The sequence below is a fragment of the Rhipicephalus sanguineus genome, chromosome 2 (assembly GCF_013339695.2).
Source record: "Rhipicephalus sanguineus isolate Rsan-2018 chromosome 2, BIME_Rsan_1.4, whole genome shotgun sequence".
Lineage (NCBI taxonomy): Eukaryota > Metazoa > Arthropoda > Arachnida > Ixodida > Ixodidae > Rhipicephalus > Rhipicephalus sanguineus.
In genome coordinates this window covers 231,274,461-231,300,532 of record NC_051177.1, presented here as the reverse complement: position 1 = coordinate 231,300,532, position 26,072 = coordinate 231,274,461, and the positions used below count along the sequence as shown (strand labels likewise).

At 47.2% G+C, this 26,072-nt stretch overlaps 1 protein-coding gene across 3 annotated transcripts in view; it reads right to left on the bottom strand.

Moving 5' to 3' along the window:
• The window catches only part of LOC119384163 (uncharacterized), a 386,807-nt gene that overhangs the window by 261,849 nt on the left and 98,886 nt on the right, over window positions 1-26,072 (bottom strand). The window contains exon 3 of one of the 3 annotated variants that reach the window (XM_049412787.1): window positions 16,697-16,807. The exons of the other annotated variants lie outside the window; for them this stretch is intronic. Within the exon in view, the coding sequence (XP_049268744.1) occupies window positions 16,697-16,807 (111 nt within the window). The remainder of the gene's footprint in view (window positions 1-16,696; window positions 16,808-26,072) is intronic. 3 annotated transcript variants of the gene reach the window in all.

Below are 26,072 nucleotides of genomic sequence, written 5' to 3'. Positions count from 1 at the left end.
GTCGAACCCCCGACCTCTCGGTCCGCGACGACAGGTGTGGGGCGCGCTAACCACTGCGCTACCAACGCTCATGCATGAGGCTTCACAAACGCGCCTTATATCTTTTACACCATCTCCGTTCCACAGTGACCTTGCTTCGCTGGGGGCGGTGCCGGCAACTTGGATCGGTAAAGTGTAGTACTTCATCATGGCTCGAGCGATCGCCGACAGTGAGCGGTTCAATAGTTTGCGCTTACAGAAACGCCAGCGGGAATCGGGACGCCTTCCCGCGTTCACGGGTAAAGCTACGAACTCTGCCTCTCACGTTCCTGAAGCACTGTATATTATGAGCAGACGCGTAGGTTACCCTGTTGCTGAGGAGCGCACACCCTGGCGTTTCTCATCTCAAAACACGACGCTTTGAATGTGTGCATATCGAGTAGCAATGTTGTGCTTGTTGATGACATCTTTACGCGTGATTCGGCATATGCTGTGTTCCAAGTGTATGTTAAAAACTTCAACTACCACAAGGGTTAAGTCACGATCTTTGGCGTTAGTCGTCGGGACGGAGATGTGTCACTAAGCGTCAACGTGGCTGTGTGCACATGAAGCGCTGCTAATGCTGCTAAACACTAATAGGCATTGCGCAAGCTCTCATACATTTATGTACAATAACAATCAACTATACGCCTGTTAAGGCACGGTTCTCTTTCGTTGTAACCGATTCATATGACTGATCAATCAACCATGATATTTACCTCCCTCTTTCTATTTGCACAAGCTTTCACGCAGCCCGAAAAAGTTGGGTGAGCGTTATGACGCCAGTCGTATTCAGTGCACTGCACCGGCTGTCTAAGTTCTGCTGAATGACCAACCCACAGGCAAGGATGCAGCAGGTCAGCGGCACAAAGCACAGGCAGCCCATTTGTGAATGCGCAGAAGGAGTGGTATGCGAAATTTCTTTAAAGTGCGGAAAAGTGTATGCTGGTGAAACCTAGATATCCGTAAACAACAGTTCAAGTGAGCATGGCAGCAACTTTAAATATGCGTGTGAACGAAAGTATTTCGAACGTTTCCGGCTAGCCACTGTATAGCCTGCCAAGATTGCTCACCCGACATATACAACACTCGTGCCCTGAAGTAGAGCAAAAACGCGCCTTACTCGACAAATCGTTGAAGCAAAATATATATCCTATCAAGGGGAGATATGTGTAAGCGTGACATCGATGAAACTTTCAGATAAGAACATGGCGTAAACTTTCTACTATAACCCAAATTCAAAATATCTATTTTTACTATAGCTTTGCGCGGTGTCCAGTGATTGAATGGGTCCCTTCGAGTACGATGATACCAGACTAAACAACGAGGTTCCAACCAAGGAGGTTGACCCCTTTCCCTCCCGCTGACGAGAATAGCCGTCATGATATTTAGTACCTGAATAAGCGATGACGACGATACTCATCATAGTTGTGTTTCTTGACGCTAGAAGGTCATACTCGTCCGTGTTCTGCCATTTCTGCGCGAAAAATGCGCGAAAAAAAAATTGCGGCAAATTTGGCACAATTTTTGGCTCAGGTACACGTAATACTCTAAATAAAGACGACGTCCATATTTCTTATCTGTATTATTTGCATATGCACAGGAGTTGTACTTATGGTTGCAACAGAAACCACATTGCTCGACCTATTTGCGCAGAGGACGCGCGGCACTGATGGGACGTTGCTTGTATTCATTCTTAGCTTATAACTGACTGTAGTATGCTGCACACGTTCACAGTGTGGTTCTCAGAGAAGGAAACTTCGAGCAGGCGCATCATCATGTGCATGGGTGGTAAAAATTACCGTTTCAATTGCACGTGCGGACACATCTTTCCTATATTTTAACATACCTTTATCGAAGCTTAGTTTTCAAGTAACTTTGAATTGTGTTTGAATCTGCGAGCACTGGCGTGCGGAGAGTTCCCCCTTAGAAGGAGGGCGAAGTCTCACAGCGGTGCACCCCCCCCTCCTACACACGATGGACGATGTTGAAGCAAACAAGCTTCGTAGTTAAAACAAACATGGAAATGAAGCAATGACTGGATTCCCACAACGATCATCCTTTGGTTCTCGGCAGTCTGTAGGTAAAAATGGGCAGTAAACAGCTCTTGGAATGCAAACTCTGTGGTCATTGTCTGCTATTATCGTACAAAAACTGTATGGCCCAAGGTATGGCCCCAACTACCATAATCTTGCACTGCAAAGAATTCGTAAAGAGTTTACTCATTCGGGACAAGCCCGAGTGAGTAAACGTAAGTGGCTGAATTGGTGCCTCCTCAGATGATTAAGGAGGCATCCCCCCTCTCCTCCCTCATAAGCGCGCCTGTTTATGCGAGCAAACACAGTGTATTTACAGATCACTCAGTGAACGCTTTGAGGCGTGGAAATACAATGCAGCATTGGAGGCTTTTATACTCTTTATCTACATATTTAAACTGTTTATATATACTCCATCTCAGAAGTACCTTGGAGCACTGCAGGGCTTCTTAGCCAACGGTAAACGCGAAGGCCCCTCAAGATGTATTCATCCGCGTCGCGTCATCTGTTCGTCGTCTGCTGGGCGTCTCTTTGGCGTCGGCTCGCCTGCTTTTACAGCGAAAGCTGTTATGAGATCATTTCTCCGGCCGTTTTTGGCGCCGTAGTTGTCCGCCGCCGCCGCCGCCGCCGGTGTCCGTAACCAGTATCGCTCGAAATAAGAAAAAAAACTAAATAAGAAAAAAATTCCAGGATGGAACGAGGTTCGAACCTGGGCCCTCGGCGTGGGAGCCCAGTATTCAACCTCTGAGCCACGCCGGTGCTTGAAACTGCTTTGCAAAAAGGTCCTATACAGGCTTCATGTCGGGAAGGAACCACATTAGCATATGCAATATAGCGTGGTAGAAGATTAAAATAAGCACCAAGCATCGCACAACGTGAATTCTGTAACCAGGCGTCAAACAATTGCGAATTGCGCAACGAGTAGGTTGTTGAATGCTTCCAACCCATTACAAAGGGCTCTGCCATAATTCTTCATCGTCATCAGGCACAGCATCAACAAAGTGCGCATAATGCCTTACATGCGTTTAGCAGGTACCAATGTTCTCCGTAGAATGACGAAAAATGGCACAGTGCCTGCTGCCCTACTTCTAAAAAATTACAATTATTTATAGCGTAGTGGGTTCCTCGCAAGTGCACTTGTATTGGTTGCCAAGGAAGCCCATAAGCGCATGATCCACTTCCTCGGGGTCTCAGTAAGATTACAATGATTTATAGCGTAGTGGGTTCCTCGCAAGTGCACTTGTATTGGTTGCCAAGGAAGCCCATAAGCGCATGATCCATTACCTCGGGGTCTCAATAAAGTTCTTCGCCCCCCCCCCGTCTCTCTTCCACGTCAACGTATACAGCATGACGGGAGAGGGAAATGGCGACCGGGCGTCACCCAATGCAAATTACATAACTGGTGGGCTGTTTAAAGATGCCAACCCATTACAAAGGGTTGAGCCATAATTCTTCATCGTCATCAGTCGTCACGTCAACAAAGTGCACGTAATGCCTTACAGACGTGTAGCTGGTGCCTCGCTTCTCCATAGAATGACGAATAAAGGCTTAGTGGGTGCTTCCCAACTTCACAAAAATTTTGATTTGTGGCGTAGTGGGTACCTTTTTAGTGTACTTGTATTGTAGCACAAAGAGAGCTTAACGGGCTCTAGAAACGCCGCTCTTCCAGCTTTCGCTGTGACTGTGCTGCGGTTTCAGCGCAGGCCTGGCGTTTTCGGTACTTGCTCTCCGCAGTTGGCATAGGTTGTTTTCACGCCTGAAAATGTAAATAAATTATTAAGGCTAATAACTCCCCCGCCCCGCCCCCATCTACACGTAGTGTGGCTATTTTAACATTACGCATATTACAGCATTCGCGAAGCGCGTATCGTTATATATTTCAACTAAAGTCACTAAGGCTCACTTATGGTACTGCCGAAAATAGCTTGATACCCTACAACTCAATGTTCAGTTCCAGTTACAGTTTGTAGGTGCCTCAATGTGTAACGTACTGTGCGTGACGGGACAAGCCCGAATAAGTAAACGTATGGGGCTGATTTCGCGACGCCTCGGATGATTAGCCCCCCCCCCCCTAATCATCAGCATTGTCATGAAAAATCTGCCGATCAGTGGTGGTGGTGGAAAAACTTTATTGATTGTTCAGGGGTAGCCGAGGGTTCTGAAAAATGCTGAGCCAGACATAACAGCGCAGCACGCGGCCTGTAATTTACAAATATTTCCAAAGTCACATAGAAACCAATAGTTTCTACAAATCATGCCATATACTCAAATGGCCAGGCCATATACCCAAATTCGCGGCCATTGGCTAATTTGAGCATCGTGCGCTGCATAGTTACCGAGCCGGCCGGGGCTAAGGCCTACAGGCGGCCAAGGCCAGTCGAAGCCTGGACGCACGACGCCAGGCAAAGATGATCTAAGGTCCCCCTTTTCTATGAATAAAGTTCCACTCGCTCTCTTTCTCACTCTCACATGGTCCATGTTGGAGCTTGCGTCTGATCACCCGCACCGACTGTCACGAAAAACGTCCATAATTAGCAAGCCTTCTGTCTTATTTGTAATGCAGTTGGTAACCTTTAAGGCGTCGTCATTAGGCTAAAAAGAGACTTGAAGATGTAATATTCTAATTCCTATTTTATAGTTAAGTGCTTCTGTCAGTGATGTCTTCTCGTGACTTTCGAAAATGTTGTTTCTATGAACCTTAGCCTCCTAGTTTACAAACAAAAGATAAGGAAATTTGTGCTACTCTTGTCAGTAAAACGAACGACCTCATTTCAGAACCGTCGTAGAGTTGCCTCCATGCGCAGGCCGTGAAGAGTCTTTTTTCCCGGGTTCCCTCCCGCAAGGCTGTTTTCTTCAGAAGCCACAAGTTGGAAGACGGCTTCACAAAACACTCTAACGTAGTGCAGCTCGTAATACTTTGTATCATTTTCCTTATTAGATGTGAAGCATGTTATAGCGGAGTTCAATCCGGTGGTGGGGTGCGGCGTGACCACCCTTACTGCGCATGCGCACGCCCTCACCACACACCTGCTGTCCCATACCCCTCTCCTCTTCCCGTTACCCCTCCACCTTTCCCCCTCACCCTCTCTACTTCCCCTCACCCATCCCAATCTCCCCTCTCCCCATTTCCACTTCCCCATCCCACTTCCCTCTCTGCCCTTTCCCTCTCTCCCCTCTCCCCATTGCCTCTCTTCCCTCCCTTCTCCCCTCCCCCTCTGAAACGCGGGCTCTACATGTCGAAACGCTGCTTCCTATCGCCTCAGGTCCCCTTAGTGGAAGATGCTGTGATTTTTTGCGGTCACGGCGGCCGCACTATTGATGCGGCGAAGTGCAATGAACACATGTGTGCTTAGATTTTGCATACACGTTACAGAAGCCTACTTGGTCGAATCTAATCCGAAGACTACTAGGATGACGAGCCTCATAATCATGCCGTGCTTTCGATTCCTCTTGAACACCCAGCAACTATTATGAGTGAACCGCTCACATTTTCTGCGAAGCACAACCCGTAACGATTCCAATGAAAGGCTCAATCTTTTCGATGGTTTGCGCTCTCCCCGAGTACATCGCGTTGTACGCTGAACTGTCAACCATTTTAGGGGCAAAGTACCTTAGGGTTTTGGCTTCTTGGCGTCTCATGTCGTTGACACGGTAAATCAAGTTGTCAAATTATGGTCAAAAACAAGTGTATAATTGTCAAAACCGGTTCAGAATAAACTAACAAGATTTCAACGAACCTAATGCCGTCGAATATTCAAGACTTAATTGCATTTATGGAGAGTAATTTGTTTAAATCCATCTCAAAATTGGTTTCAAATGTGAAGTGTTCTGCTGTAAAGCGTACTTCGTTGCATATTGCGGTGTCTTACACGAAGACAACTTACGCCAAGTCTGCTTCTCATTTAAATTACTAAAACCAGTTAAACGCAAGAGAGGGCGCCACCGCCTCAGCAAGGACGCGATTGCACCTCCCACCAACACTTCACCGGCGCCAAATCAGCGCGCGCCAAGTGGGGCAAGAGAGCGAACGGCGCGTTAGCTCCGGAAACGCTCTCTCTGCGATGGTCGCTGAACTGTAAGCTCGGAAGGAGCGAGAACGCGCGCTCGCCCGCGAAAGACAACGCCGACGCAGGGCCGATGAAGCTGAACACCGGCCCACACTGCATGCTTCGCCCGTACCCAGGTTTCACGTTTGTGGAGCTGAAACATATGCCAAGCTTCATCGCTCCAAAGTTTTTCTAAACTCTTACAGGCGTATTCAAGAACTAACCTATACGTCACCCTATTGCAAAAACCAGCGCCCTTCCAGTAACCCCAGCGTGATACCAGTACGTTTTTTGGCGCTGGACCGCACTGGGAACACTGGTATACGCTCGAATTCACTGGGACGTCGGTGAAAGCACTGGGAGAGAGCTGGGTCGCACTGGTAGAGCCACTGGCTTTGCCGCTGTGACGCTGGCGCTCACTGGGAAGCGCTGGAGACGCTGGAATTCTCACTGGCGTGCGCTGGCACATACTGGAGCCCGCACTGTTCTGCCAGTGCCGAGCGCTTTGGTAATGCTTTGGTATCGTTGAATATCGAATGTCTGGTTCGATGGTACCGATAGATGCTATCCTAACGGGTCCCAAACATGTGTCACAATTTCTAGCTTTGCAGAGAAAGACGAGGAGATGCGCACTATTTTCATAATATACGTGATATGATATATGTGAAATCACGGTCACTTTTATTGTTTCCCTGTCGAATGTGGAGCAAAATATGTTAATAACCCAAAGCAGCCAACACTAATAATATTGCTTTCTACCACGCTTTTTTTTATTCATGCAGTGCCAATGAATCGTTAATTTTTGTGGAGCACGTAGCAGCAGTGAATACACATTTCATGCATGCCGCTCATATATATCAGTTTTGCAATCGTGATGTGTTGCGGTAATGACTTCATATTTTAATGTTTCTAAGTCTGGAGGCATTGGTCTGAACAAACAGAGCAAATTGTTACATCGCCGTGCAGTTGGCAAGAAGTAAATGAGCTCTGGCTTCGCGACCCCTCCGAACGGAGGCCAGAAAAACAGCCGTCGTTCGATATCGCCACACCGGAAACGCATCTCGGGCAATTCTCGCACTTCCACTTACTTCGGCAATACGTTAGGTAACAGTTAAAAAGGTTTCGAGGCTAAAATGCAGAAACTTCAACCATCGCAACTCATTTGCGCCGAGATCGGTCCAACCCAGTGCGGCTCCCAGCGAGTGTTAGGCCTAGCGTACCGGCCGAGTCCATCTACATGCCATCGGCGCTTCTTCGTTTAAGTACACGCAATTCCAACGTGTAAGATTTACTGTAAAGTATAGTCTGGACATCCGTTAACCTAAATGAACCATTTTTTCTTGTGTACAGTGTCCGCATAAGGAGCGATGACCATCGATGCGGCGCGCTTTCAGCAACGAACGCAGGCTCACCGAAAGCAGCCGGCCGCACTCGCCGGTACTTCTCTGACTCATACGTCAGAACACATACGTGTCAGCTGGTACGCGTTAGTGAACTAACACACTGGCACCTTTTTTCAACTAATTGTATTTGTTTTTGCGTAGCGGTTTTATAGATGTAGTTATCGATAGAACTGCAAGTCAGAATACAAGACACGCCCGCCCGCAGTGATATCGTCGCTCGCGCGAGAAATACTCAGTATGAATTCATGCAGGCGCGTGTTTATCGAACGAGTCATCATAAAGCTTCTGTGCATGTTCATCATTAGCAAGGGCGAGAAACGGCTGTTAAAAATCGGCAGTAACAGCCGTCAAACTGTACGCTGGTCCTCGATCCATTTCATATTTTTCGGAGTTAAAACGGGAATTCTTAAAGAAACCTAGCGCTCTTCCCATTTTGGGCATTTCATTCGTTTCCGGCCACCCTTTGTTTATGTCTAATAAAGAAGCAAGCGTGATTTGGAAAGGAAGATCGCGTCTTCCTTGTATACGCGACACGGAAATATGAAACGAAACGCTGTCTTACTGTATTGACTAGCCCTTTTACAGCAGTGTTGACGTGTTTCAGCGTGGCGCAGTGGTAGAGTACTTGCTTGGAGATTGAGAGGTGGCGAGTTCGAATCCTGGTGGTGGAGCTTTTTTTTTTTTTTTTCATGCGGCTTTTTTTTTATTGCACTAATGCTTTCTATATGACTTTCTTTAGTAATATATTTATGTAGGGCACGTAAGCACCGTCGTTTTAACGCTGTAGAGCCGTGTTGCGCTTGAGTACCCAGCGCCTCCCAGTAAAACGCCTCTCCAGCGGCCCAGTATCCAGCGCGACGCTGGGCCCATAATCAGGGATGGCACTGGACGCTGGCACCCAGTGGCGCTGGGTTTTGCAATAGGATACCACATACTTCACTACACATGGACCCCTCGTCACCATGATCACGACCGGATCCTATAACAATTAGGTCATGACCAGCTGCTGGTGCTCACTGATCACGGTGATGATGCCCTTTTCAAGAATTGTCAAGAACTTCTTGCACACATGCAGACGTGTTCGTGAAACGTGTGTGCGTTCTCGGGCACGTATAAGCACTACGTATCAGCTTACCGCTTCTGGTGTTGGTAATACCCACGTTGCCATTGGCAGCGTTACGCAACCGTAAACAACTGGTTATATAACACATATGCGGATCTTCAACATATATATGTGTGCGTGTAAAATTTATACAAATCTTTAGCGTCATTTTGTAACGTGTCGCTCAATAAAAAAAAAGTTACGCCACAGTCGCCTACCCGCCACATGCTTCGCATAACATCGACTCCCACGGTGCGTGGGATCTGCCGAATTTTTTCTCTGTACGTGTTCAGCTTGTGTTTTGTGTATCACGCACTGCAGTAGCACGAATTAACTACTCAAGTGTTTACTTCTTGTTCATTTGTATACCAGCCCATATTCCTGTGCAATGAGTTCAATAGCACTGTTCACGCGAATACGCATGTATACGCAGGTAAGAGTTTAGCACAGAGTTTCATCGATTGTTTACGTGCATGACAGTGATGCAACAAAGGTCTGGTTATTTTATGGAACAAGTGTCTTTTTTTTTTCAAACTAATAATGTCCGGTGCCTTCCATCAATTTATAACAACTCCACACAAACGCTCAAGATAATGTAAAAATGTATGAGGTTTCGCGTGAAATTATGCGACATAAATGTAAGGCACGCCGTCGGGATTAATCTTGAACATCTGGGTCCTTCAAAGCGTACCTAAATCTAAGCACATGGGTGATTCTGCATAAATTTCCCCCAAGTTAAAATTGCGCGCGGCAACTCCGTTTTATCACGGCCGTGTCATTCCATTGTCTGTTTTTCTTTTCTTTTCTTTTTTTAGGGACAGTTTGAGTACCGAAGTCTCAGACTTCACTTGATAGAAATATTTCGCTGTAGCGGGACCACGACCGTACAATGAAAGGACATCTTAGGCACAGCTAAAGCTCATCATGAACTGGAGTGCCGCAGTTATACACATTACAACAACGCCAAAGTACATGAGCCTCGTTTTTGTTTACCACCGAGTTGATAAAACGCTGCATTCACATACTGTTTAATGTTCCTGATGTTTGGGACTACGCCAAGCGCACTTTAGGGTGTGCTTGAACCAGAAAGCGGCACCAAGACTGAAATGATTCTGACGAACGAAGGGTACGACACCAATACACAGCCCTCTCGGAAGTCGCACTCATTGATCTTATTACAATGAGCATGCAGCCGAGCAAGCTCATTTGCTTCTGTGCACCAAGTTAGGTATACGTACGAGCAGTTAAACTCGCGCTAACATAACAGAACAAACCGCCCTTTGAGAACGTGCAGGACGTACGCGCACATGCAAACACGGCGTGGCTAGCAGACGCCGCAGGGAGCAATCCACACTAGGGCGCGCTTCAGCCAGTAGCCGCGAGGCGCCGACACCGCTCGATCTCGCGGCCAATAGCGTTGCTCGAATGCGAGTTGACTTACTTGAGTAATACCTAATGATGGTGAAGGTAAAAAAACCTCGAGGCACTGCGCCGACCAAAGTGAAAATTAAAACACACAGAAAAAAATTCGGCGGATCCCACGCACTGTGGGAATCGATGTAATGCGAAGCAGCCAGCAAAGAGCTGCATACATCGCCTTGTTTGCCTTTGAGCCAAATGAAATCATTCATGCCATGGCATCTAGTCCACCATATATCGCATGTTTGCCAAGCACGCATGCATGCACAATCTAGTGTACACCATGCCAATGAAACGCATATTCTGGTATGTAAATGCATGACCTGTCGTTTATGTTCATCACGCACTCGTGTCATGCCATACCAATTTTGGTATATATCACGTTAACAAAACGGCAGGAAGCGCACCATGACAGTGGCATGTAAATCATACCGTACATGACATGCATAACATGATTCGCATGTTTATGTTCGTCATACAGTCACATCGCGCAATACCAGTTTTGGTGTATATCAAGCTATCGAAACGGCCGCGAATGCACCATGAGCGTGGCATGTAAGTCATGACATACATTGCATGCATGTCATAGTTTTCATGTTACCACCTGTTATTCATGTTCTTCATACAGTCACATCGCGCAATACCAATTTTGGTGCATATCAATCTAGCGAAACGACCAAGAGTGCGCCATGAGCATGGCATGTAAATCATGCCGTACATTTCATGCATGTCATGATTATCATGTTACCACCTTTCATTTACGTTCGTCATACAGTGGCGTCGCGCAATACCAATTTTGGTGTATACCAAGCTAGCGAAACGGCCGGGAATGCACAATGAGCGCGGCATGTAAATCATGACATACCTAACCTGCATGTCATGATTTCCATGTTACCACCTCTCATTTACGTTCGTCATGCAGTCGCGTCACGCAATACCAATTTTGGTGTGTCAAGCAAGCGAAACGGCACGAGTGCGTCATGAGCATGACCTGTAAATCATGTCGCGCATGTCATGCATGTCATGATTTTCATGTTACCACGTCTCATTTACCGTCGTCGTACAGTCGCTTCGCGCAATAGCAATTTTGGTGTATATCGAGCTAGCGAAGCGGCCGCGAATGCATCATGAGCGTGGCAATAAATCATGACATACATGACATGCATGTCATGGTTTTCATCTTACCAACTGTTATTCATGTTCTTCATACAGTCACATCGCGCAATACCAATTTTGGTGTATATCAATCTACTGAAACTACCGCTAGCGCATCATGAGCGTGGCATGTAAATCAGGTCGTACATGACTTGCATGTCATGATTTTCATGTTACCACGCCTCACTTACGTTCGTCATACAGTCGTGTCGCGTAACACAAATTTTGGTGTATATCACGCAAGCGAAACGGACGCGAATGCACCATGAGCGTGGCATGTATATCATGACATACATGACATGCATGTCATGGTTTTCATCTTACCAACTGTCATTCATATTCTTCATACAGTCACATCGCGTGATACCAATTTTGGTGTATATCAATCTACTGAAACTGCCGCTAGCGCATCATGAGCGTGGTATGTAAATCAGGTCGTACATGACTTGCATGTCATGATGTTCATGTTACCACGTCTCACTTACGTTCGTCACACAGTCGTGTCGCGTAACACCAATTTTGGTGTATATCACGCAAGCGAAACGGACGCGAATGCACCATGAGCGTGGCATGTAAATCATGACATGCATGTCATGGATGTCATGGTTTTCGTGCTACCACCTGTTATTCATGTTCTTCATAAAGTCACAACGCACAATACCGATTTTGGTGTATATCAATCTAGCGAAACGGCCGCGAGTGCGCCATGAGCGTGGCATGTAAATCATGTCATACATGACATGCTTATCATGATTTTATGTTACCACGTGTCAGTTATGGTCGTCATACAGAAAGTCTCGTCATACCAGTTTTCGTATGTATCCCTTCATTTAAACGGCCGCGAGCGCCCCGAGACCATGTCATGTAAATCATGCTGCCCATGACATGCGCGTCATGATTTGCATGTTAGGACCTGTCATTATGTTCGTCATGAAATCTTGTCACGTCGTACCAATTTTGGTATATATGAAATATAACGGAATGGCCGCAAGATCCCAAAGGCTGTGGAATGTAAATCATGCTGTTCATGACATGCGTGTCATGATTTTCATGATATGACCTGTCATTTATGTTCGCGATAAGGCCATGTTATGACACACCAATTTTGGTATACATCCGATTAACGGAACGGCCAGGGAGCCCAAAGGCCGTGGAATGTAAATCATGCTGTTCATGACATTCGTGTCATGATTTTCATGATATGACCTGTCATTTGTGTTCGTAATAAGGCCATGTTATGACACACCAATTTTGGTATACATCCGATTAACGAAACGGCCAGGAGAGCACAAAGTCGTAGGCGGCTAGATAGATAGATAGATAGATAGATAGATAGATAGATAGATAGATAGATAGATAGATAGATAGATAGATAGATAGATAGATAGATAGATAGATAGATAGATAGATAGATAGATAGATACGCTCAAAGTCGCAGATGTTCGCTAAGAAATGCTTCGCATTTAAAAGACGTTTTGGCTCCCACACGGGAGCTTTGTTCACAAGTGAAATGGAAAACGTGCATCAAGCAGTTCGCCTTATGTACGCTTGAATACGTCACGCTAGCAGCGTGCATAAACTGGCGGCATATTACCATCGCTCCTGTTGAGAGTGCGCGGTTTGGTCTGTATCACGAGCGACTCAAGATGAAGATGCCGTGACAGTCCTTTATCTCTAGCGAGAACACGTACCCTCCCCCAGTCTATTGTGTGTCCACCTGACGCATGCTCAGCCAAAGCACTGGATTTCACATTTCCCTTCTTCACGTCATAATTGTGCTGCTTGAGACGCCGTTCAAAGTCACCAGTCTCACCAATATATACGTCGTCACAATCCGCGCATGGGACCAGCGTACACCACACAGGGGAACTTCACTTTGGGTAGTCTGTCTTTCACTTCACGAGTGATTGTCGCAGTTTCTGCTCTGGAACGTGTGGAGCCGAAACGTCTTTTCCTGTGTGTTTTAATTTTCACTTTGGTCGGCGCAGTGCCTCGAGGTTCTTTTACCTTCACCATCTATCATCCCGACCAGACGGGCTTCCGTCAAACATTAAACTTCAATACCTAATGATGCTGCAAGCCTGTCGTCTTTTTGTCATGTGCATAGTTTGTGCGCGCATGTTCTGTTATTTTTCTTCTTTCTTTTTTTTGTCTTGTTTCCATAAAGCACTCAGTTGTCAGTCAGCGCTCGTGTTGTTACGTCTTCTGTGTCTTTCGTCTTTTGAACTGTTACAAAATGAACCCTTTTCTGTTGTTGAGCAGTTAACTTCAGCTGACTTCAGTGTACAACTGTAAAACAACTGTCGCCGTGTTTGCAGATAGACGATGTTACAGCTACATAATGCTTTTGATGATTCAAGTCTGATAGCTTCTGGTAAAGGACTGCTCCACTAGCATAACGTGACGCATCAGTACTCAGCACAAACGGCAAGGAGAAGTCCGGTATCCGTAGGAGAGGGTGCGATGATATTCTTTGCACAAGCTCAGAGTGAGCCCTTTCACAGTCGGCATCCCACTGGAACGGCATACCTTTCTAGGGTCAAGAGTGTGAGGCATATCGTTTTCGTAGCACAGTCATTAATGAAGGTCCGGCCAGTCCCAGGAAAACAGGCAATGAATGTATGCCATAGGGCTTCACCAATTTTGAGATTCTTTCAACGGATTCCTGCTTTGTGCTTTTTGGAGAACCGTTAAAGACTCTTCCCAGGAACACTGCCTTTTCTTGGAAGAAAGCACTTTTCTTAATGTTCACTTTCAGCCTTGCAGCACTTAGAGCTTGAAAAACTACGGACAGGTGTTTTCGATGCTCTTCTTTTGTTTTCGAATCAACTATTATGTCATCGATGTAAATGTTGTAGAAGCTTCCGAAATACGGCTTCAAGCATTTCGTGCAGGATTTTTTGAAACTAGGCTGGGAAATTCTTCCACCCGAACGGTAGCCGGTTATATTCATACAGGTTAAATGGTGTAATAAACGCAGTGTACTTCGTGTCTTCCGCCAATGGAATTTGCCAGACGCCTTTGCAAAGGTCCAATCTTGAAAATCAATGGCAACCACCGGTCTGGCCAATGATGTCATCAATTCTAGGCATTGGGTATGGTATAAGCACAGTTTGTTGGTTAAGAGCCCTGTAATATGTGCACAGACGAAAACTGCTATCTTCTTTTGGAGCGATAGTTATTCGCGATGCAAATGGCGACACGGAAGTCGAATAATGCCAGCATCCAGCACGGCTTGTAACCCTGCTTTCAACCATGCCTTTTTTTCTCGCGACAAATTATATGGACTTCTTCGAGCACCTGTTTTGTCTGCGAGCTCAAAAGGAACCTCATGAGATTTTATTGCTGGAGAATAGTTTCCTATGCACAATAGCTCTGGGTACTTGGTTGTCATGTCTTCCCCGCAGTACATTTGCATTAAGCGCGCAAGCGACTCTATCTCGTCCTTTCCTGCTAGATGGTCTTCATTTAGAATCTTGTCGTCCTCGTAAATGTTCATCTCTAACTTCTTTATGTTAGGGCGAGATAGCAGAAACTCGTGACATCTGGCAGCACTAACACGTCGGTTGTAATTCTGTGGCCTTGAAATTCGAGCGAGAATTACAGACGCCCACTCATTAAGTGAACTCACAGTCCCATCACATCCCTGAACGCGCAGGGTAGTGCCAGTATGCAGGCAGTTGACGTCCACAAGCCTCTTATTCATTATCAACACGGATGCTCCAACGTCGACGAGAGCTTTCATTTCCACGTCATTGACTTTAGCTGGAACATGAAGCAAGCAAGTGGACACGACGTACATTGTATCATACTAGCCTGTCATTTGGGACTTTTCCTCGGCCTGGAGTTCTCTTGGCGACAACATTTGAGGTACCGACAGTGTGTCATGTTGAACACTGCTATCATTACAATTAGGAGGATGGTATGAGCTTTCCTTTAAAAGAGATGACGCTAGACGCAAATGAACTAACTTTTCATTGGCGTTCAGTTCATGTGGTGCGTTCAGTTCAGATGAGTTAGGAACCTGTTCTGTTTTACAGGACGGTAGTTGTCACGGTATTTCAGCTGTTGGCAACACGAATTCTAGGCACTGTAGAAGATCCTCAAATGTATTCGGGTCTCTAATATGAACTTTGCTCCGTACATCGTCACATAGACCTTGTATAATTAAAGCTACAGCTGCCGATGGTGCAAGTTTAGGCTCCGCTTCGTACAACAAGTGCCATTTCTCACGAAAGCATTCTAGTACCTTTGCTAGTAATGAACCACATTGGTAGGTAAAGCGCAGAGCAGCGTCCCAACATTCCACCGCATTGCGATCGAAAATCGACAACCAGAAACATTTTCCAGTTTGCCAGCATGCTGGTGGTCAAGTAGAAGCTGCATGTCGTACCACTTTTTAGCTATACCACCAAGATCGCGGCGCATATTTTCAATCTTCTGGTCATCAGACACCCACCCATTCTTTTAACATGCATATTCGAAAGCCAGTAGTTGGGCTTTGCGGAGCTTCCCTCGAACATATCTGTTTCACAATTTTTCATTGGTGGTATGCAATCCCAGTACTTTTGCCATAGATTCTGTAGGCTGCGCCAAAATGTACTGTTCCTTCAATGTAATTCAGTCAATCATTGGTCTACAAAGAGACAGATGTCGTCCGCCATTTATTCACCCTGCTCCAAACGCAACTTCTTCATCTTCCCGCCGATCTTGCTCCTTGGTGCTTACGTCACAGACCGCTTCACCGCACAGAAAGAAAAACGAAAAAAAATCGCCGTGAGGCCGATTTTATTGCAGTATTGCATAGCAATGCCGTGTCGCCGACTTGCGCACCGGCATGTGCCTGATCACAACAATCCCATTGATGAATGAGCCGAAAGATTCCTTGTTCTCAGAATTCCCGTGGCAATGACGAAACCCAGTCCTTCACATCGTCCTTGAGTTTGTCATCCTAGTTGAAGCGCTTCCCTTTCAAGTGTTTTTTCAGGGGACCAAACACATGGAAATCCCAGGTGATGAATCGTGGCCGCTTTAACACCTTCCGCTGTCAGACATCGTTTAACGCGCGGCTACTCCTCAATCGTCGAATTTTGCAATGTGAACGCCATCCTGTCCTCACACGCACTGCCGGTTCAATTGGACGGCGCTCTTTATAAGAGCCTCTGCGCTCTACTGCGCATGCGGGCGCCCCCGCATGCTCCGATCCACGGCAGAGACTCCAATCGTATCCCTAGATGTATCGCTACATTCTCCCATAGCGGCATAGGCATGTATGTAAACGGTCATGTTCTTACGACGTTTCATACCTCGTAATTTGAACACCCCTTGTACGTTAAATTATTTCTATTTAACGTATACGATAAATCTAATTCCCGTTTTGTTGCCACATATGCGCGTTTGACTGTAGTTAGAAGACTTCCATTAATGAATGCCCCTGGTGTCGTTGCACGCAGCGTTGCACAAAGGCCCCTACTGTGATCAGTGCCGAACACAGTCCAGCATGCTGCGGTTGCTCACCTTCAGGACCAATGCCTCATCAATGGTGGAGAACCGCATGAACTCGTAGTCGCTGCGCTTAGGGCCCACCGTGTCCGGCCGGTCGTAGAAGTACAGCGTGGCGGTCTCATCCTGCGCAATAGGGCATGACCGAGTTGAACGCCACACTCGCCCATATTTTTCTCTCGGTATTTTTTGCACTTTTGACCCTCTCACGCATAGCAGCCACCTAAATAAAAATTAATAAGTGACATTGCACTGCGATTATTTCTTCCCCTGCTCCATGATGTCCTCATGTAAGGAGAGAAGGTTTTAGAAGTATATCACGGATGGCACTAAGTGTACATGTTATTTTTTTTGTTTAATTTATCCCCGCGTAACATCTGGAAATCTCTCAGAAGCAGTTGTCGAAATGAAAACAAATTGCAAATGGCAGACGCGCTGGTTTTCATGATACACTTTTTATGTTTAAGATGTTTAGTCTCACCTGAGCACGAACATGTCTTCGGCCGTTTTCAATTCAATGTTATGGCACAAGCACATAAGTGCAAACTGTGCCGCTGTCGTCGTTTGAGGACGCTAAGCGGCATAATTAGGTGGCGAGCATTGAGGACGCTATGCAATAATCAGGTCGCGAGCATTTAGCTGTTCCGACGATTTCGGCAAGTATTTTGGCCTCATAACCATTTCAGTGCAGCTCATGGCTTCATCCGGTGAAAGCGGCGCAGGACCTGCGTCTGTCCGTATGCTAGCAGACGGGTTGACCCTTCTCCGGGCCCCATCTTGAATCGCACAGCGCGCCACCCAATGTCTACGTTCGTAGACATTGGGAATACTCACATGGTTTGTGGTTGAATACATAGCGATAGACCACGTTCTCCACTCGCGTACGTTTCACAGATTTGCGTTCTTGTTTATTCGTCGTGGAGCTTAATGTCTCCTGATATTTCAATAGCGCGACACTGTTGTGGATTTTGATGGTGAATGGAACAAACACGGCGTAAACACGAAGTCTTCAGCTATCTGCCATACACCAGCTTGCTCGCAGGACAAAACGCTGTGCCTACACGTGGGGGTCGGCAGGGTTTTGTCTTGGGGCCCGCGTTGAATAGTGTGGCTTGCGTGGGGGGCAAGTGCTGGTGTGGCTTGGGGAGGCAAATGCCCCTTCTGCAGCCCCCTGCCGACGCCCATGAGCCGACATGAGCTTGCAGGTGAGTATAGTGACAAGCTGCGTTGCATTTGCAACTATATTTACGGCTTGTAAACTGTTTATGTACTTACAGACTAGCACTGCTCGCGCCGTTCTCAAGCACCAAATGTGTCTTTGTTCACCGCATGCGCAATACGTGTTGACTTCGTGAGCAGCTGTCTAAAGACATTGTTGTGTGCTTTTGCGCTATCAAAGGGAATATGCTCGGCTCTTGCATCAAATGCTAGCTGCATCGGGCTCAATTTACCACTGTTGTTACCGCCGGAACTTTCTCTTGCTGCCTCTCGCAACACACTGCCACTGCACTCTTGCTGTTTCTGGGCCTTTGCACAATAATATCCATTTCGTAAAAATTGCATTCGTTGCTGCTGCCTTGATACTACTTGTCCCTCATTGGCAAAATGGCAATGAAAGCTGCGTGTTGAGGACTGCGGTTGTGCTGCAGCCCTGTTCGGGGATGCAGTATATGTAAATAAAGTAACTAATGTGTTGTCGCACATCACTGACGAGCCACTGCTTCACGTTCACGTTGCATGCATCATTTGGCAGAAGAGCCCTATAAAACAAGGACTTTGCACATGTACACAATATCGTAAACAGACATCGTTCACATTTTTTTCCCTAAAGGGACCGACAACTGATTTTTCTCGGCCCATTTTTTTACAACGCGACAGAAAGCTCGCCCTTCGCAGTGTTTGTACCTGCAGTAGTTAATCCAAAAAGCACGTAGTTATTTTACAAGCAGTATTTCTCGATCGGAAAGGCTCTAAAGACAGATGCACCTTTCTTCCAGCAACGCTGAGAGTTGATAGCGATGACACCAGCCCTTCTCGCGATTTGTGAAAGCTGTTGTTGCTCTGCTTTCGCAGGAGTTCCTGTGACTATGCACCTTTATTTAGAGCTTTCAACTATTTTTGAAAATAACAAGCTGTTACAATGAGATAATGTGGCGTTATACACCTTCCCTGTATTTCTACTGCGTTGTGTGCGCATGCGTCCAAGGTTGCCTGCGCCTGTGTCATGGGTGGCTTGTCCCGGCGTCGTTACTCTCTCGATGCACGAGCCAAGCCAAGTCATCGAAAACGTCACTACGCATATGCGCGACCGCGCCGAGTAGCAGCGCGCGTCATTTCTGAGACGATGTGTAGGTACCAAAACTATGTCGCTCCAAAATCTTAGCGACCTGGAAACTGCGTACACGGTTCCATGAGCACGCTGAAAAGTTCCTCAAGACGCGCTAACGAGCATGGGATCATTACATCACGCGAAAACAGCGCCACTTTTATGCATACTTCTAGCGCAGGCCCATATGTACATTTTTATCGAGTAATACCTTTTAATATAAAGAACCGAACAATATTTTAATACTAATAAAAATTGTCCAACGCGTACAGCAATCAACCGTCACGTGGTCGGGTTCATCGGATCGTTCATGTTCTTGCCACCAGAGGCAACACAGGTCATTTTTCGCGACTTTCAATTAAGAAATACAAATATAAATCCATCTCTCATTAAAAAAACAGGGCTGGTTTGAGTAAATGTGACGGATAATCTTTCAATCAGTGGAGTCATCTCATTTCATGTTCTGGGCAGTTGTCGGTCCCTTTAAATTATGACAAACCTTCACGAAATTGAACGTTCTCGGAACCATATATAGATGAAGTATAGTTATGTCAGTGCGGTCCTTATTATTCATGAACTTGAAACGGGGGTACCAGCGAATACACAAAACACGTACACATGAAGAAGGCGTTAGACGGAGAACGCTCTCTGACACTTTCTTGTGTGCGTGTTTTGTGTATTCGCTAGTAACCGCGTTTTCATGTTCAGGATGCACCAACTGGCCCAAGACCTAGCCCTTATGAACCTAATTATTCTGCATCAAGGAATGTGTATGCGCAGTGAAGCATTGCTGAAGCTTAGCTCTTGAAATCACGTTCCAGCTTTAATACTAATCGAGAGATTGAAAGCCACGTCGTTTTACTAAACGCAATATCGCCGTTTGAGCTCTAACATTTGCGACTAAATAGGCCGATTCCCGCTTGGCTTCATTTAACCAGATTCTCCTACAACTGTGTGCAACAATATTTGATCCAGTTATTTGTTTTCTTGGTAGGTCTATCGTGATTTTCACACGTTTGTGCATAACGCAGATAATATTGTCCTCCATGATGCAAAAATAAAGACGTGAATTTCGGTAAGTGCAGATATTGTGTATGTTACACATATGAAAGGATCGATTTTGGGGACAAACTGCCCATGTATGCACCAGCGAGTAAATGTATCATGGTACATAACTACGCTGGCACGTGTCTGTGCCTACACTGTTATGGCTGTGATAAATTCTCCATGTTTTCATTGGAGTGATTGCTCATGGTACTAAAAAGCCAACTTGGAAGATTTTTATTGCTAGTCCCGACGGGTTTAGTGACAGTCTCGACGGGTTTCTGCCGTCGCCGTTGCTGTCGCCATCATGTCCCTTTCGTATGAAGTCCAAATTGATAAGGTCTTCCACGTATCGCATGTTATACCGCGGGTGAAAGCGCGCGAGCGGGGACGATGAACGCGGCCGAAGCAGAGGTCAAACAAGCCGGCCCATTTCCGTCGCTCAGAGGGTGCATGCGTCAACATCTACCCGCTCGGGAGGCCTGCTGTTGCAGCAGACAGGAAACACCGCGCCCGTTTTAACGAGCATAAAAAGACGCATGTACCCTCTGCCGCTCGGATGGCGCATTCGCTCAGACGGGAGGGGGGGGGGGGGTGTCGCGCGAGGAGAAACTTTGAATCTAAGGACGCGGTCGCGATCGCTGGCGCGTGCGCTATCTCCACAGCCATCACAGTGGGCGGCTCGTATAGCCTTCTACGTGCTGCGCTCTCAACGCGAAGTGACTATGCGGAGAGCATCTCTCCCTGTAGCGGCCGTATTCTTTTACACCAGCGTTTTGTAGTTACACGAGATCGGATACAAAACAGTTAGCTGACATCCTCACTTCGTATAACACTTTGTTGCTATCGCAGTCATTGCTTCGTCCTTTCGGTGAAACTGTGACTTTTTTATATTGGTGCTACTAACATCTTATTTTGCTCATTGACGTCTAACTGGCTAGCACAAAGCATAACACTTCGGCCTAGATTCAGAAGGCTGTCCATGTACAGGCCTTCGTAACAGCATTTCATGACTGGGCTGCACCCTGGTTTCTGCACTTTGTCCCAGTGCATGCTAACCAATCACACCCTTACATGTTCTCCCGTTCTAAAGCGTTGCAAGAGTGCTCTCGGGTTCCACGTGCACGTCCTTACTTTTCTGAAGCACTGAACTGTTATGCTGCTACTAAGGTTGGCAGTATTACTAATAGTTGTATTTTCATCGCGCAGCCTCAACAAAAAATATTCATGCTTTCGAGCAGCTTTTACATGCTTCACTTGTATGCTTCACTTAGCGGTATTATGCAGATCAAGCATCCTGAATGCAAACATGTTTGTTTATGTTAGAGGACGCAGCAGCATATGATAGAACAATAGGACACACAGTTTTCTGTACACCAGCCACATATCTGCTTTGACGCAAGCAGACGGTACGGAATATTGATCACATACATGATAGTGCTTAGCGCGCCCCGTTGGTGAAAAGGCTCATCGAAATATCACTCAGCTACGTAAAGGAAAAAGGATGAACTATCATATCAGTACCTTCAAATGCCACCATTGTACTGCCTGTTTGAGATGACACAGACATTGTGCCAAAATCCTTCCTGCTTTCCTGAAAACAGAAATCACCTGAGGATCACAGCAACATCATTACGGCTTGCCGCGTCACCTTTGTCCTCTCCCACCATTTGTTTTCACACTTCATTTTACAGTAGAAGAAAAAATGCCAAGGCGCTGCGATCCCCAGAGCTCACGGACAAGTTTCGCATGGACTCTGCATTTTCACCTTGCTGCATCGCCACAAGTTTGCTCTTCTACGTCTGAAAAGTGACCCCCCGCTCCAGGAGGACGCCTGGCACCGTTGGAAATCACCATTCCACGCCGGCAAGTCGTCGTTTTGCTCCTGTGAGCGCAACATGCCCAACTTCGCTACGCCGCCGTGCTTACCATAACTCCGGCGTGCTTGCGACAAGGAGAGGACACCTTTCTCTGCCAGCGTTCGCTTCCAGAGCGCGTCCCAGGCAGGGAAATAAATGGAAGTTGTCGTAGACGGAACACCAATAACTGATGAAGACCTCAGTGACTGATCATGGTCACATACTGCGTTGGCCATGCATCGCCGATATCCCCGTCCTGACCCCGAGCACTGCTCAGACGCTGCTGACAATGCGGCCGCCGACGCCCAAAGCGGCAGGCCCGCTCCTCGTCGTGCACGGCCAGCCCCTGCTCCAAAACGTCGCCCACTACCACGGTTACCGCCGGAAGACTACAAAATTGTCCCGCGACCGCAGGGTTCGTTAAACCTGGCCGATCTGGGATCGACCCGCCTTACTGAAGCCTTATGCGCCGCTACCGCTTTCGACTCGCCCGCAGTCTTGCACATGGTCCAGGTGCGCATTCACCTGACCAACAATACTATTACAGTCAGCACGCCTGATGAGAACCACGTAATGGCTTACCTGAAGATTACGCAACTGAAAGTTGCCGACCAATCCTGTGCCATAGCTGTATATGCCCAGGACCTGACAACTCAGTTAAGGGCATAATACTCAATGCGCACAGCTTCGAGAGTGACAACCAGATTTTCAACGAGCTTCGCGCCCGTAATCCAACTATCGACATCGTAGGAGCCCGGCGACTGGGAAAGACCAGGCATTTCGTCATAACTCATAACCCTTGTGGAGATAGGTTTAGCACAAAGCTTACCCTACGAGGCGACCGTGAAGGGACGCGACATTCTCCACTGCCGCAGCGAACAAAGACGCTACGGCCGGGTTCGTCGACTCCGGCACGGCGCAGAAAAGGCACTCGAGGCAGGATGTCAACAAACAACACGGGTTTATTAACTCAAGATGCAGCACAGTACGACAGTCACGGGCTTGCAGGCCGTAAAGTCAACTCCGCAAGACCGATCGAGTACGCTTGCCAGCGGCGCTACGACCATCACACAATGGGCAGCAGTCGAGCGCACGGACGAGAAGCCGCCTCCCAGAGCAGCGCGTCAACCTCTCGTGCTGACCTGGGAGCATCTGCCGCGGGCAAGCCCACGCTAGACAGAAGCGACAAGGTCAATCTAAATAGGTCGCGAAAGTCGGAACGAAAAGTGGTCGGAAACCTATTGCGACAAACATCAACAACCGCGTGACGATTAAAGCGCTACTAGGTGAGGGGGACACAAATTATGAAAACAAAAAATTATTTAAACGTTTATTTTCATTAGTTTTAATTTTATTTGTCACGAATTAAATTAGTAGATTACTTTATTCAAACTTTAGTCTTGGGTATGTGGTTGAGTGGCCAATTTTTTTCGTTTATTTTCAGAAACAGCGGGCACATGCAGGCAGTCTGGTAACATGGGCCAACGGTTTTGCGCATTTTCAGATGTATTGGCGTCGCTCGTTTTTGCGCAGTAGGTTTGTGCCTGTCGTCCGTAGGTGATTTCCTCGCATAAGCGTTGTTTTCTAGTCGTGGTACTTGGCAGAAGGTAATATAGCCCATCGCAGCCATCGGGAACCGTTTCAGTGACTGTGTTTTGCCAGCGCACGGCCGGCGTGCTGTCGCCCTTCGGGACGATGAGTCCGCCACGCTACGCGAAGAAACGCTGCGCTGTCTACGGATGCAAGAGCAACACATGTGCAAGGTCTGTGTGCACGTTGAATTGTTATGCTACTTCTGATTTCTGTGTTATATATTTTGGGGTAATACCCTGTTCAACTGCAATATTTCGCTAATAAAATACACCTTATTTATCAAATCTGTCTTTTCCGTCTTCCCGCTATCTTGCAGGCTTCCATTATGGAGCCGTCATAGTGATAAGAAAAAGAACGTGCAGCTATAAAAAAAAAAGTGAGAAGCGGCGCCCTGTCAAACAATTTCATAATTTCGCGCCCATCGCGTTAAAACGTGACGCCATTTCCGCTTCCGGTTCTGGCGTCATCTTTTTCTTCTTTTTTTTTAATTCTGTTTGTCCCCTCCTCACATAGATGGCGACTGTTGCAACAACTAGCCACCGGTTTGACACGTGGGCTTCTACGGAAGTTACGCTACCACTTTACATATACCTTGGAAGCGAGCTCAAGGGGGAAGGGGATTGTCACTGGCGGCCAATGAGGACAGGCGTTGCTTAGTGACGTAAGCTAGCTTGGTGGCGTGAGCATGTGAGCATGCCCAGGCATGCCCGGACGCGTGCCCGCGCACCGGGAAGCAGACACATGGCCCGTACCAGACAAAGAGGCCTGGCGCTGCCGCCGTGTTCGCCATGCTGCCGATTAACGGCGGTCCCCGGCGGTCGAGCCGCGTGGGGCGAACACACGCGCTAGCTGGGGAACGAGGCGCCAAAGGGGAGGGCGCGCTCGATTCCCACACCCTCGCTGTCTACACCCTTGCCAAGCATGTCCGCTACCTTGCCTTCACGTCCTGGGTATATCTCTTCAGAGAACGAGTAGAGGCGTGTTTCAATTGCAAACAAACTGTTCACGGGCCCGACGTGTGTCCGAAGCCGAAACAAAATCCCTGCCGTCGATGTGGCGGAAGCCACCCGCAACCTACCGACGGCGAAGAACTCGCTTGCCCGGCGCAATGCGTCGTCCTTGAAGGCGGCCACCTAAGCGGCAGTCGCAACTTTAAATACAGATTCCTGAAAAGGAACCTTCCAACAACCTTCAAGAGCATCGACAAGGCAACTCAGAACCGTTCCGGCTCCCAGACTGAGGAGACTACCATCGACAATAAGAACTATCAAGGATCTTTCCCGCCGCTTAGCGTGAAGAGTACCAGTGCCACCGGACCTGACCACGGTGCCCACTCCCGATCGCCATCTAGGACCGGAATAACCACAACAGACAACCGGCCGTCCCGCACGCAAAGGGTGCTGCTTGGCAGACGGACAAGCCGCAGCTAGAGTCACTGGAAAAATTTCAGAGTATCACATCTGTTTTCCGCGCGCCGCCGCCGACACGATTGGCTTACTCGCATCACGTGACCTCTCGCCGCCATATCCCTTCCAAGCGCTTTGGGTGCAGGCGCGTTCAATGCAGAGCGGGGCCGGACATTTAGCAGTACCACGGTCCCCAGAAGTACCTCGTCGCTTTTTTAAACGCGTCATGCAGACCGGGGCGTAAGCAGACATTTTTTCGGGGGGGGCACGGGCCCGGTGTGCCACCCCCTGCCTACGCCACTGCATGCAGATGCCAGAAGAGACTGGCACACCATCAATCGAACGTTACTGGTGAGCTACTCTGGGAATCTCGTTTGACGTGTGGGAAAAATTAATGTCAAAGAGCGCCGTTCTATGTGGCTGCATAGTTGGGCTGAACGAATTCGCCCCCCCTCGAATAACACTCCTTCCTGCAGTGAACTACGCTACCTTTGCTGGAAAAGATCTTATGCGACAGGATACTTCACCTTTTCGGTTCGCTATGGTAAGCGATATTGAAAACTACATACCTTTCTATTTGCTCGGCTGTTTATATCTCGATCTGTTGAACAGATTACGCACGCTGTCCGAGTTATAAGCGTGTCATTCACGAGAGCGAAATCGAAGATTTATTAAAATAATAACTGGTTACTGGTATACATTGAAGGCAATTGTGGCATGATCTTTGGCAATGCACAAAACAGAAGCGTGGAACTCTGTTGATAAACTTGGTATAAGGCAATGTTATGAAGCATATTTTTAAATTTGTTGCAAAAAATGCTGCTAATGGTGCATTGCACCGAGCGTACCCTTAAAATACTGTATAATTGGTGAGAAATTGTCACAGCAAAAAAAAAAAGCAGATCCCACGCATTGAGGGAGTTGATTTTATGCGAGCCCTAGGTCTATATACATGCTGTGTTGCAGTAGCATGCGCTTTAAAAATTCCGGGATGTGCTACTTCTGATCAAAAAAACATAAAACACCGTGCCGAGGAAGTTTTAATAAGAGTGCATTGTGAAAAAAAAGTGCAGCAGTGCGGAAACCGAACCCCAGCTGTTTACGCGCTGGCAACGCCAAAAAAAGAACTGTTTGTCGGAACACAGCAAAATTTTTGCAAATTC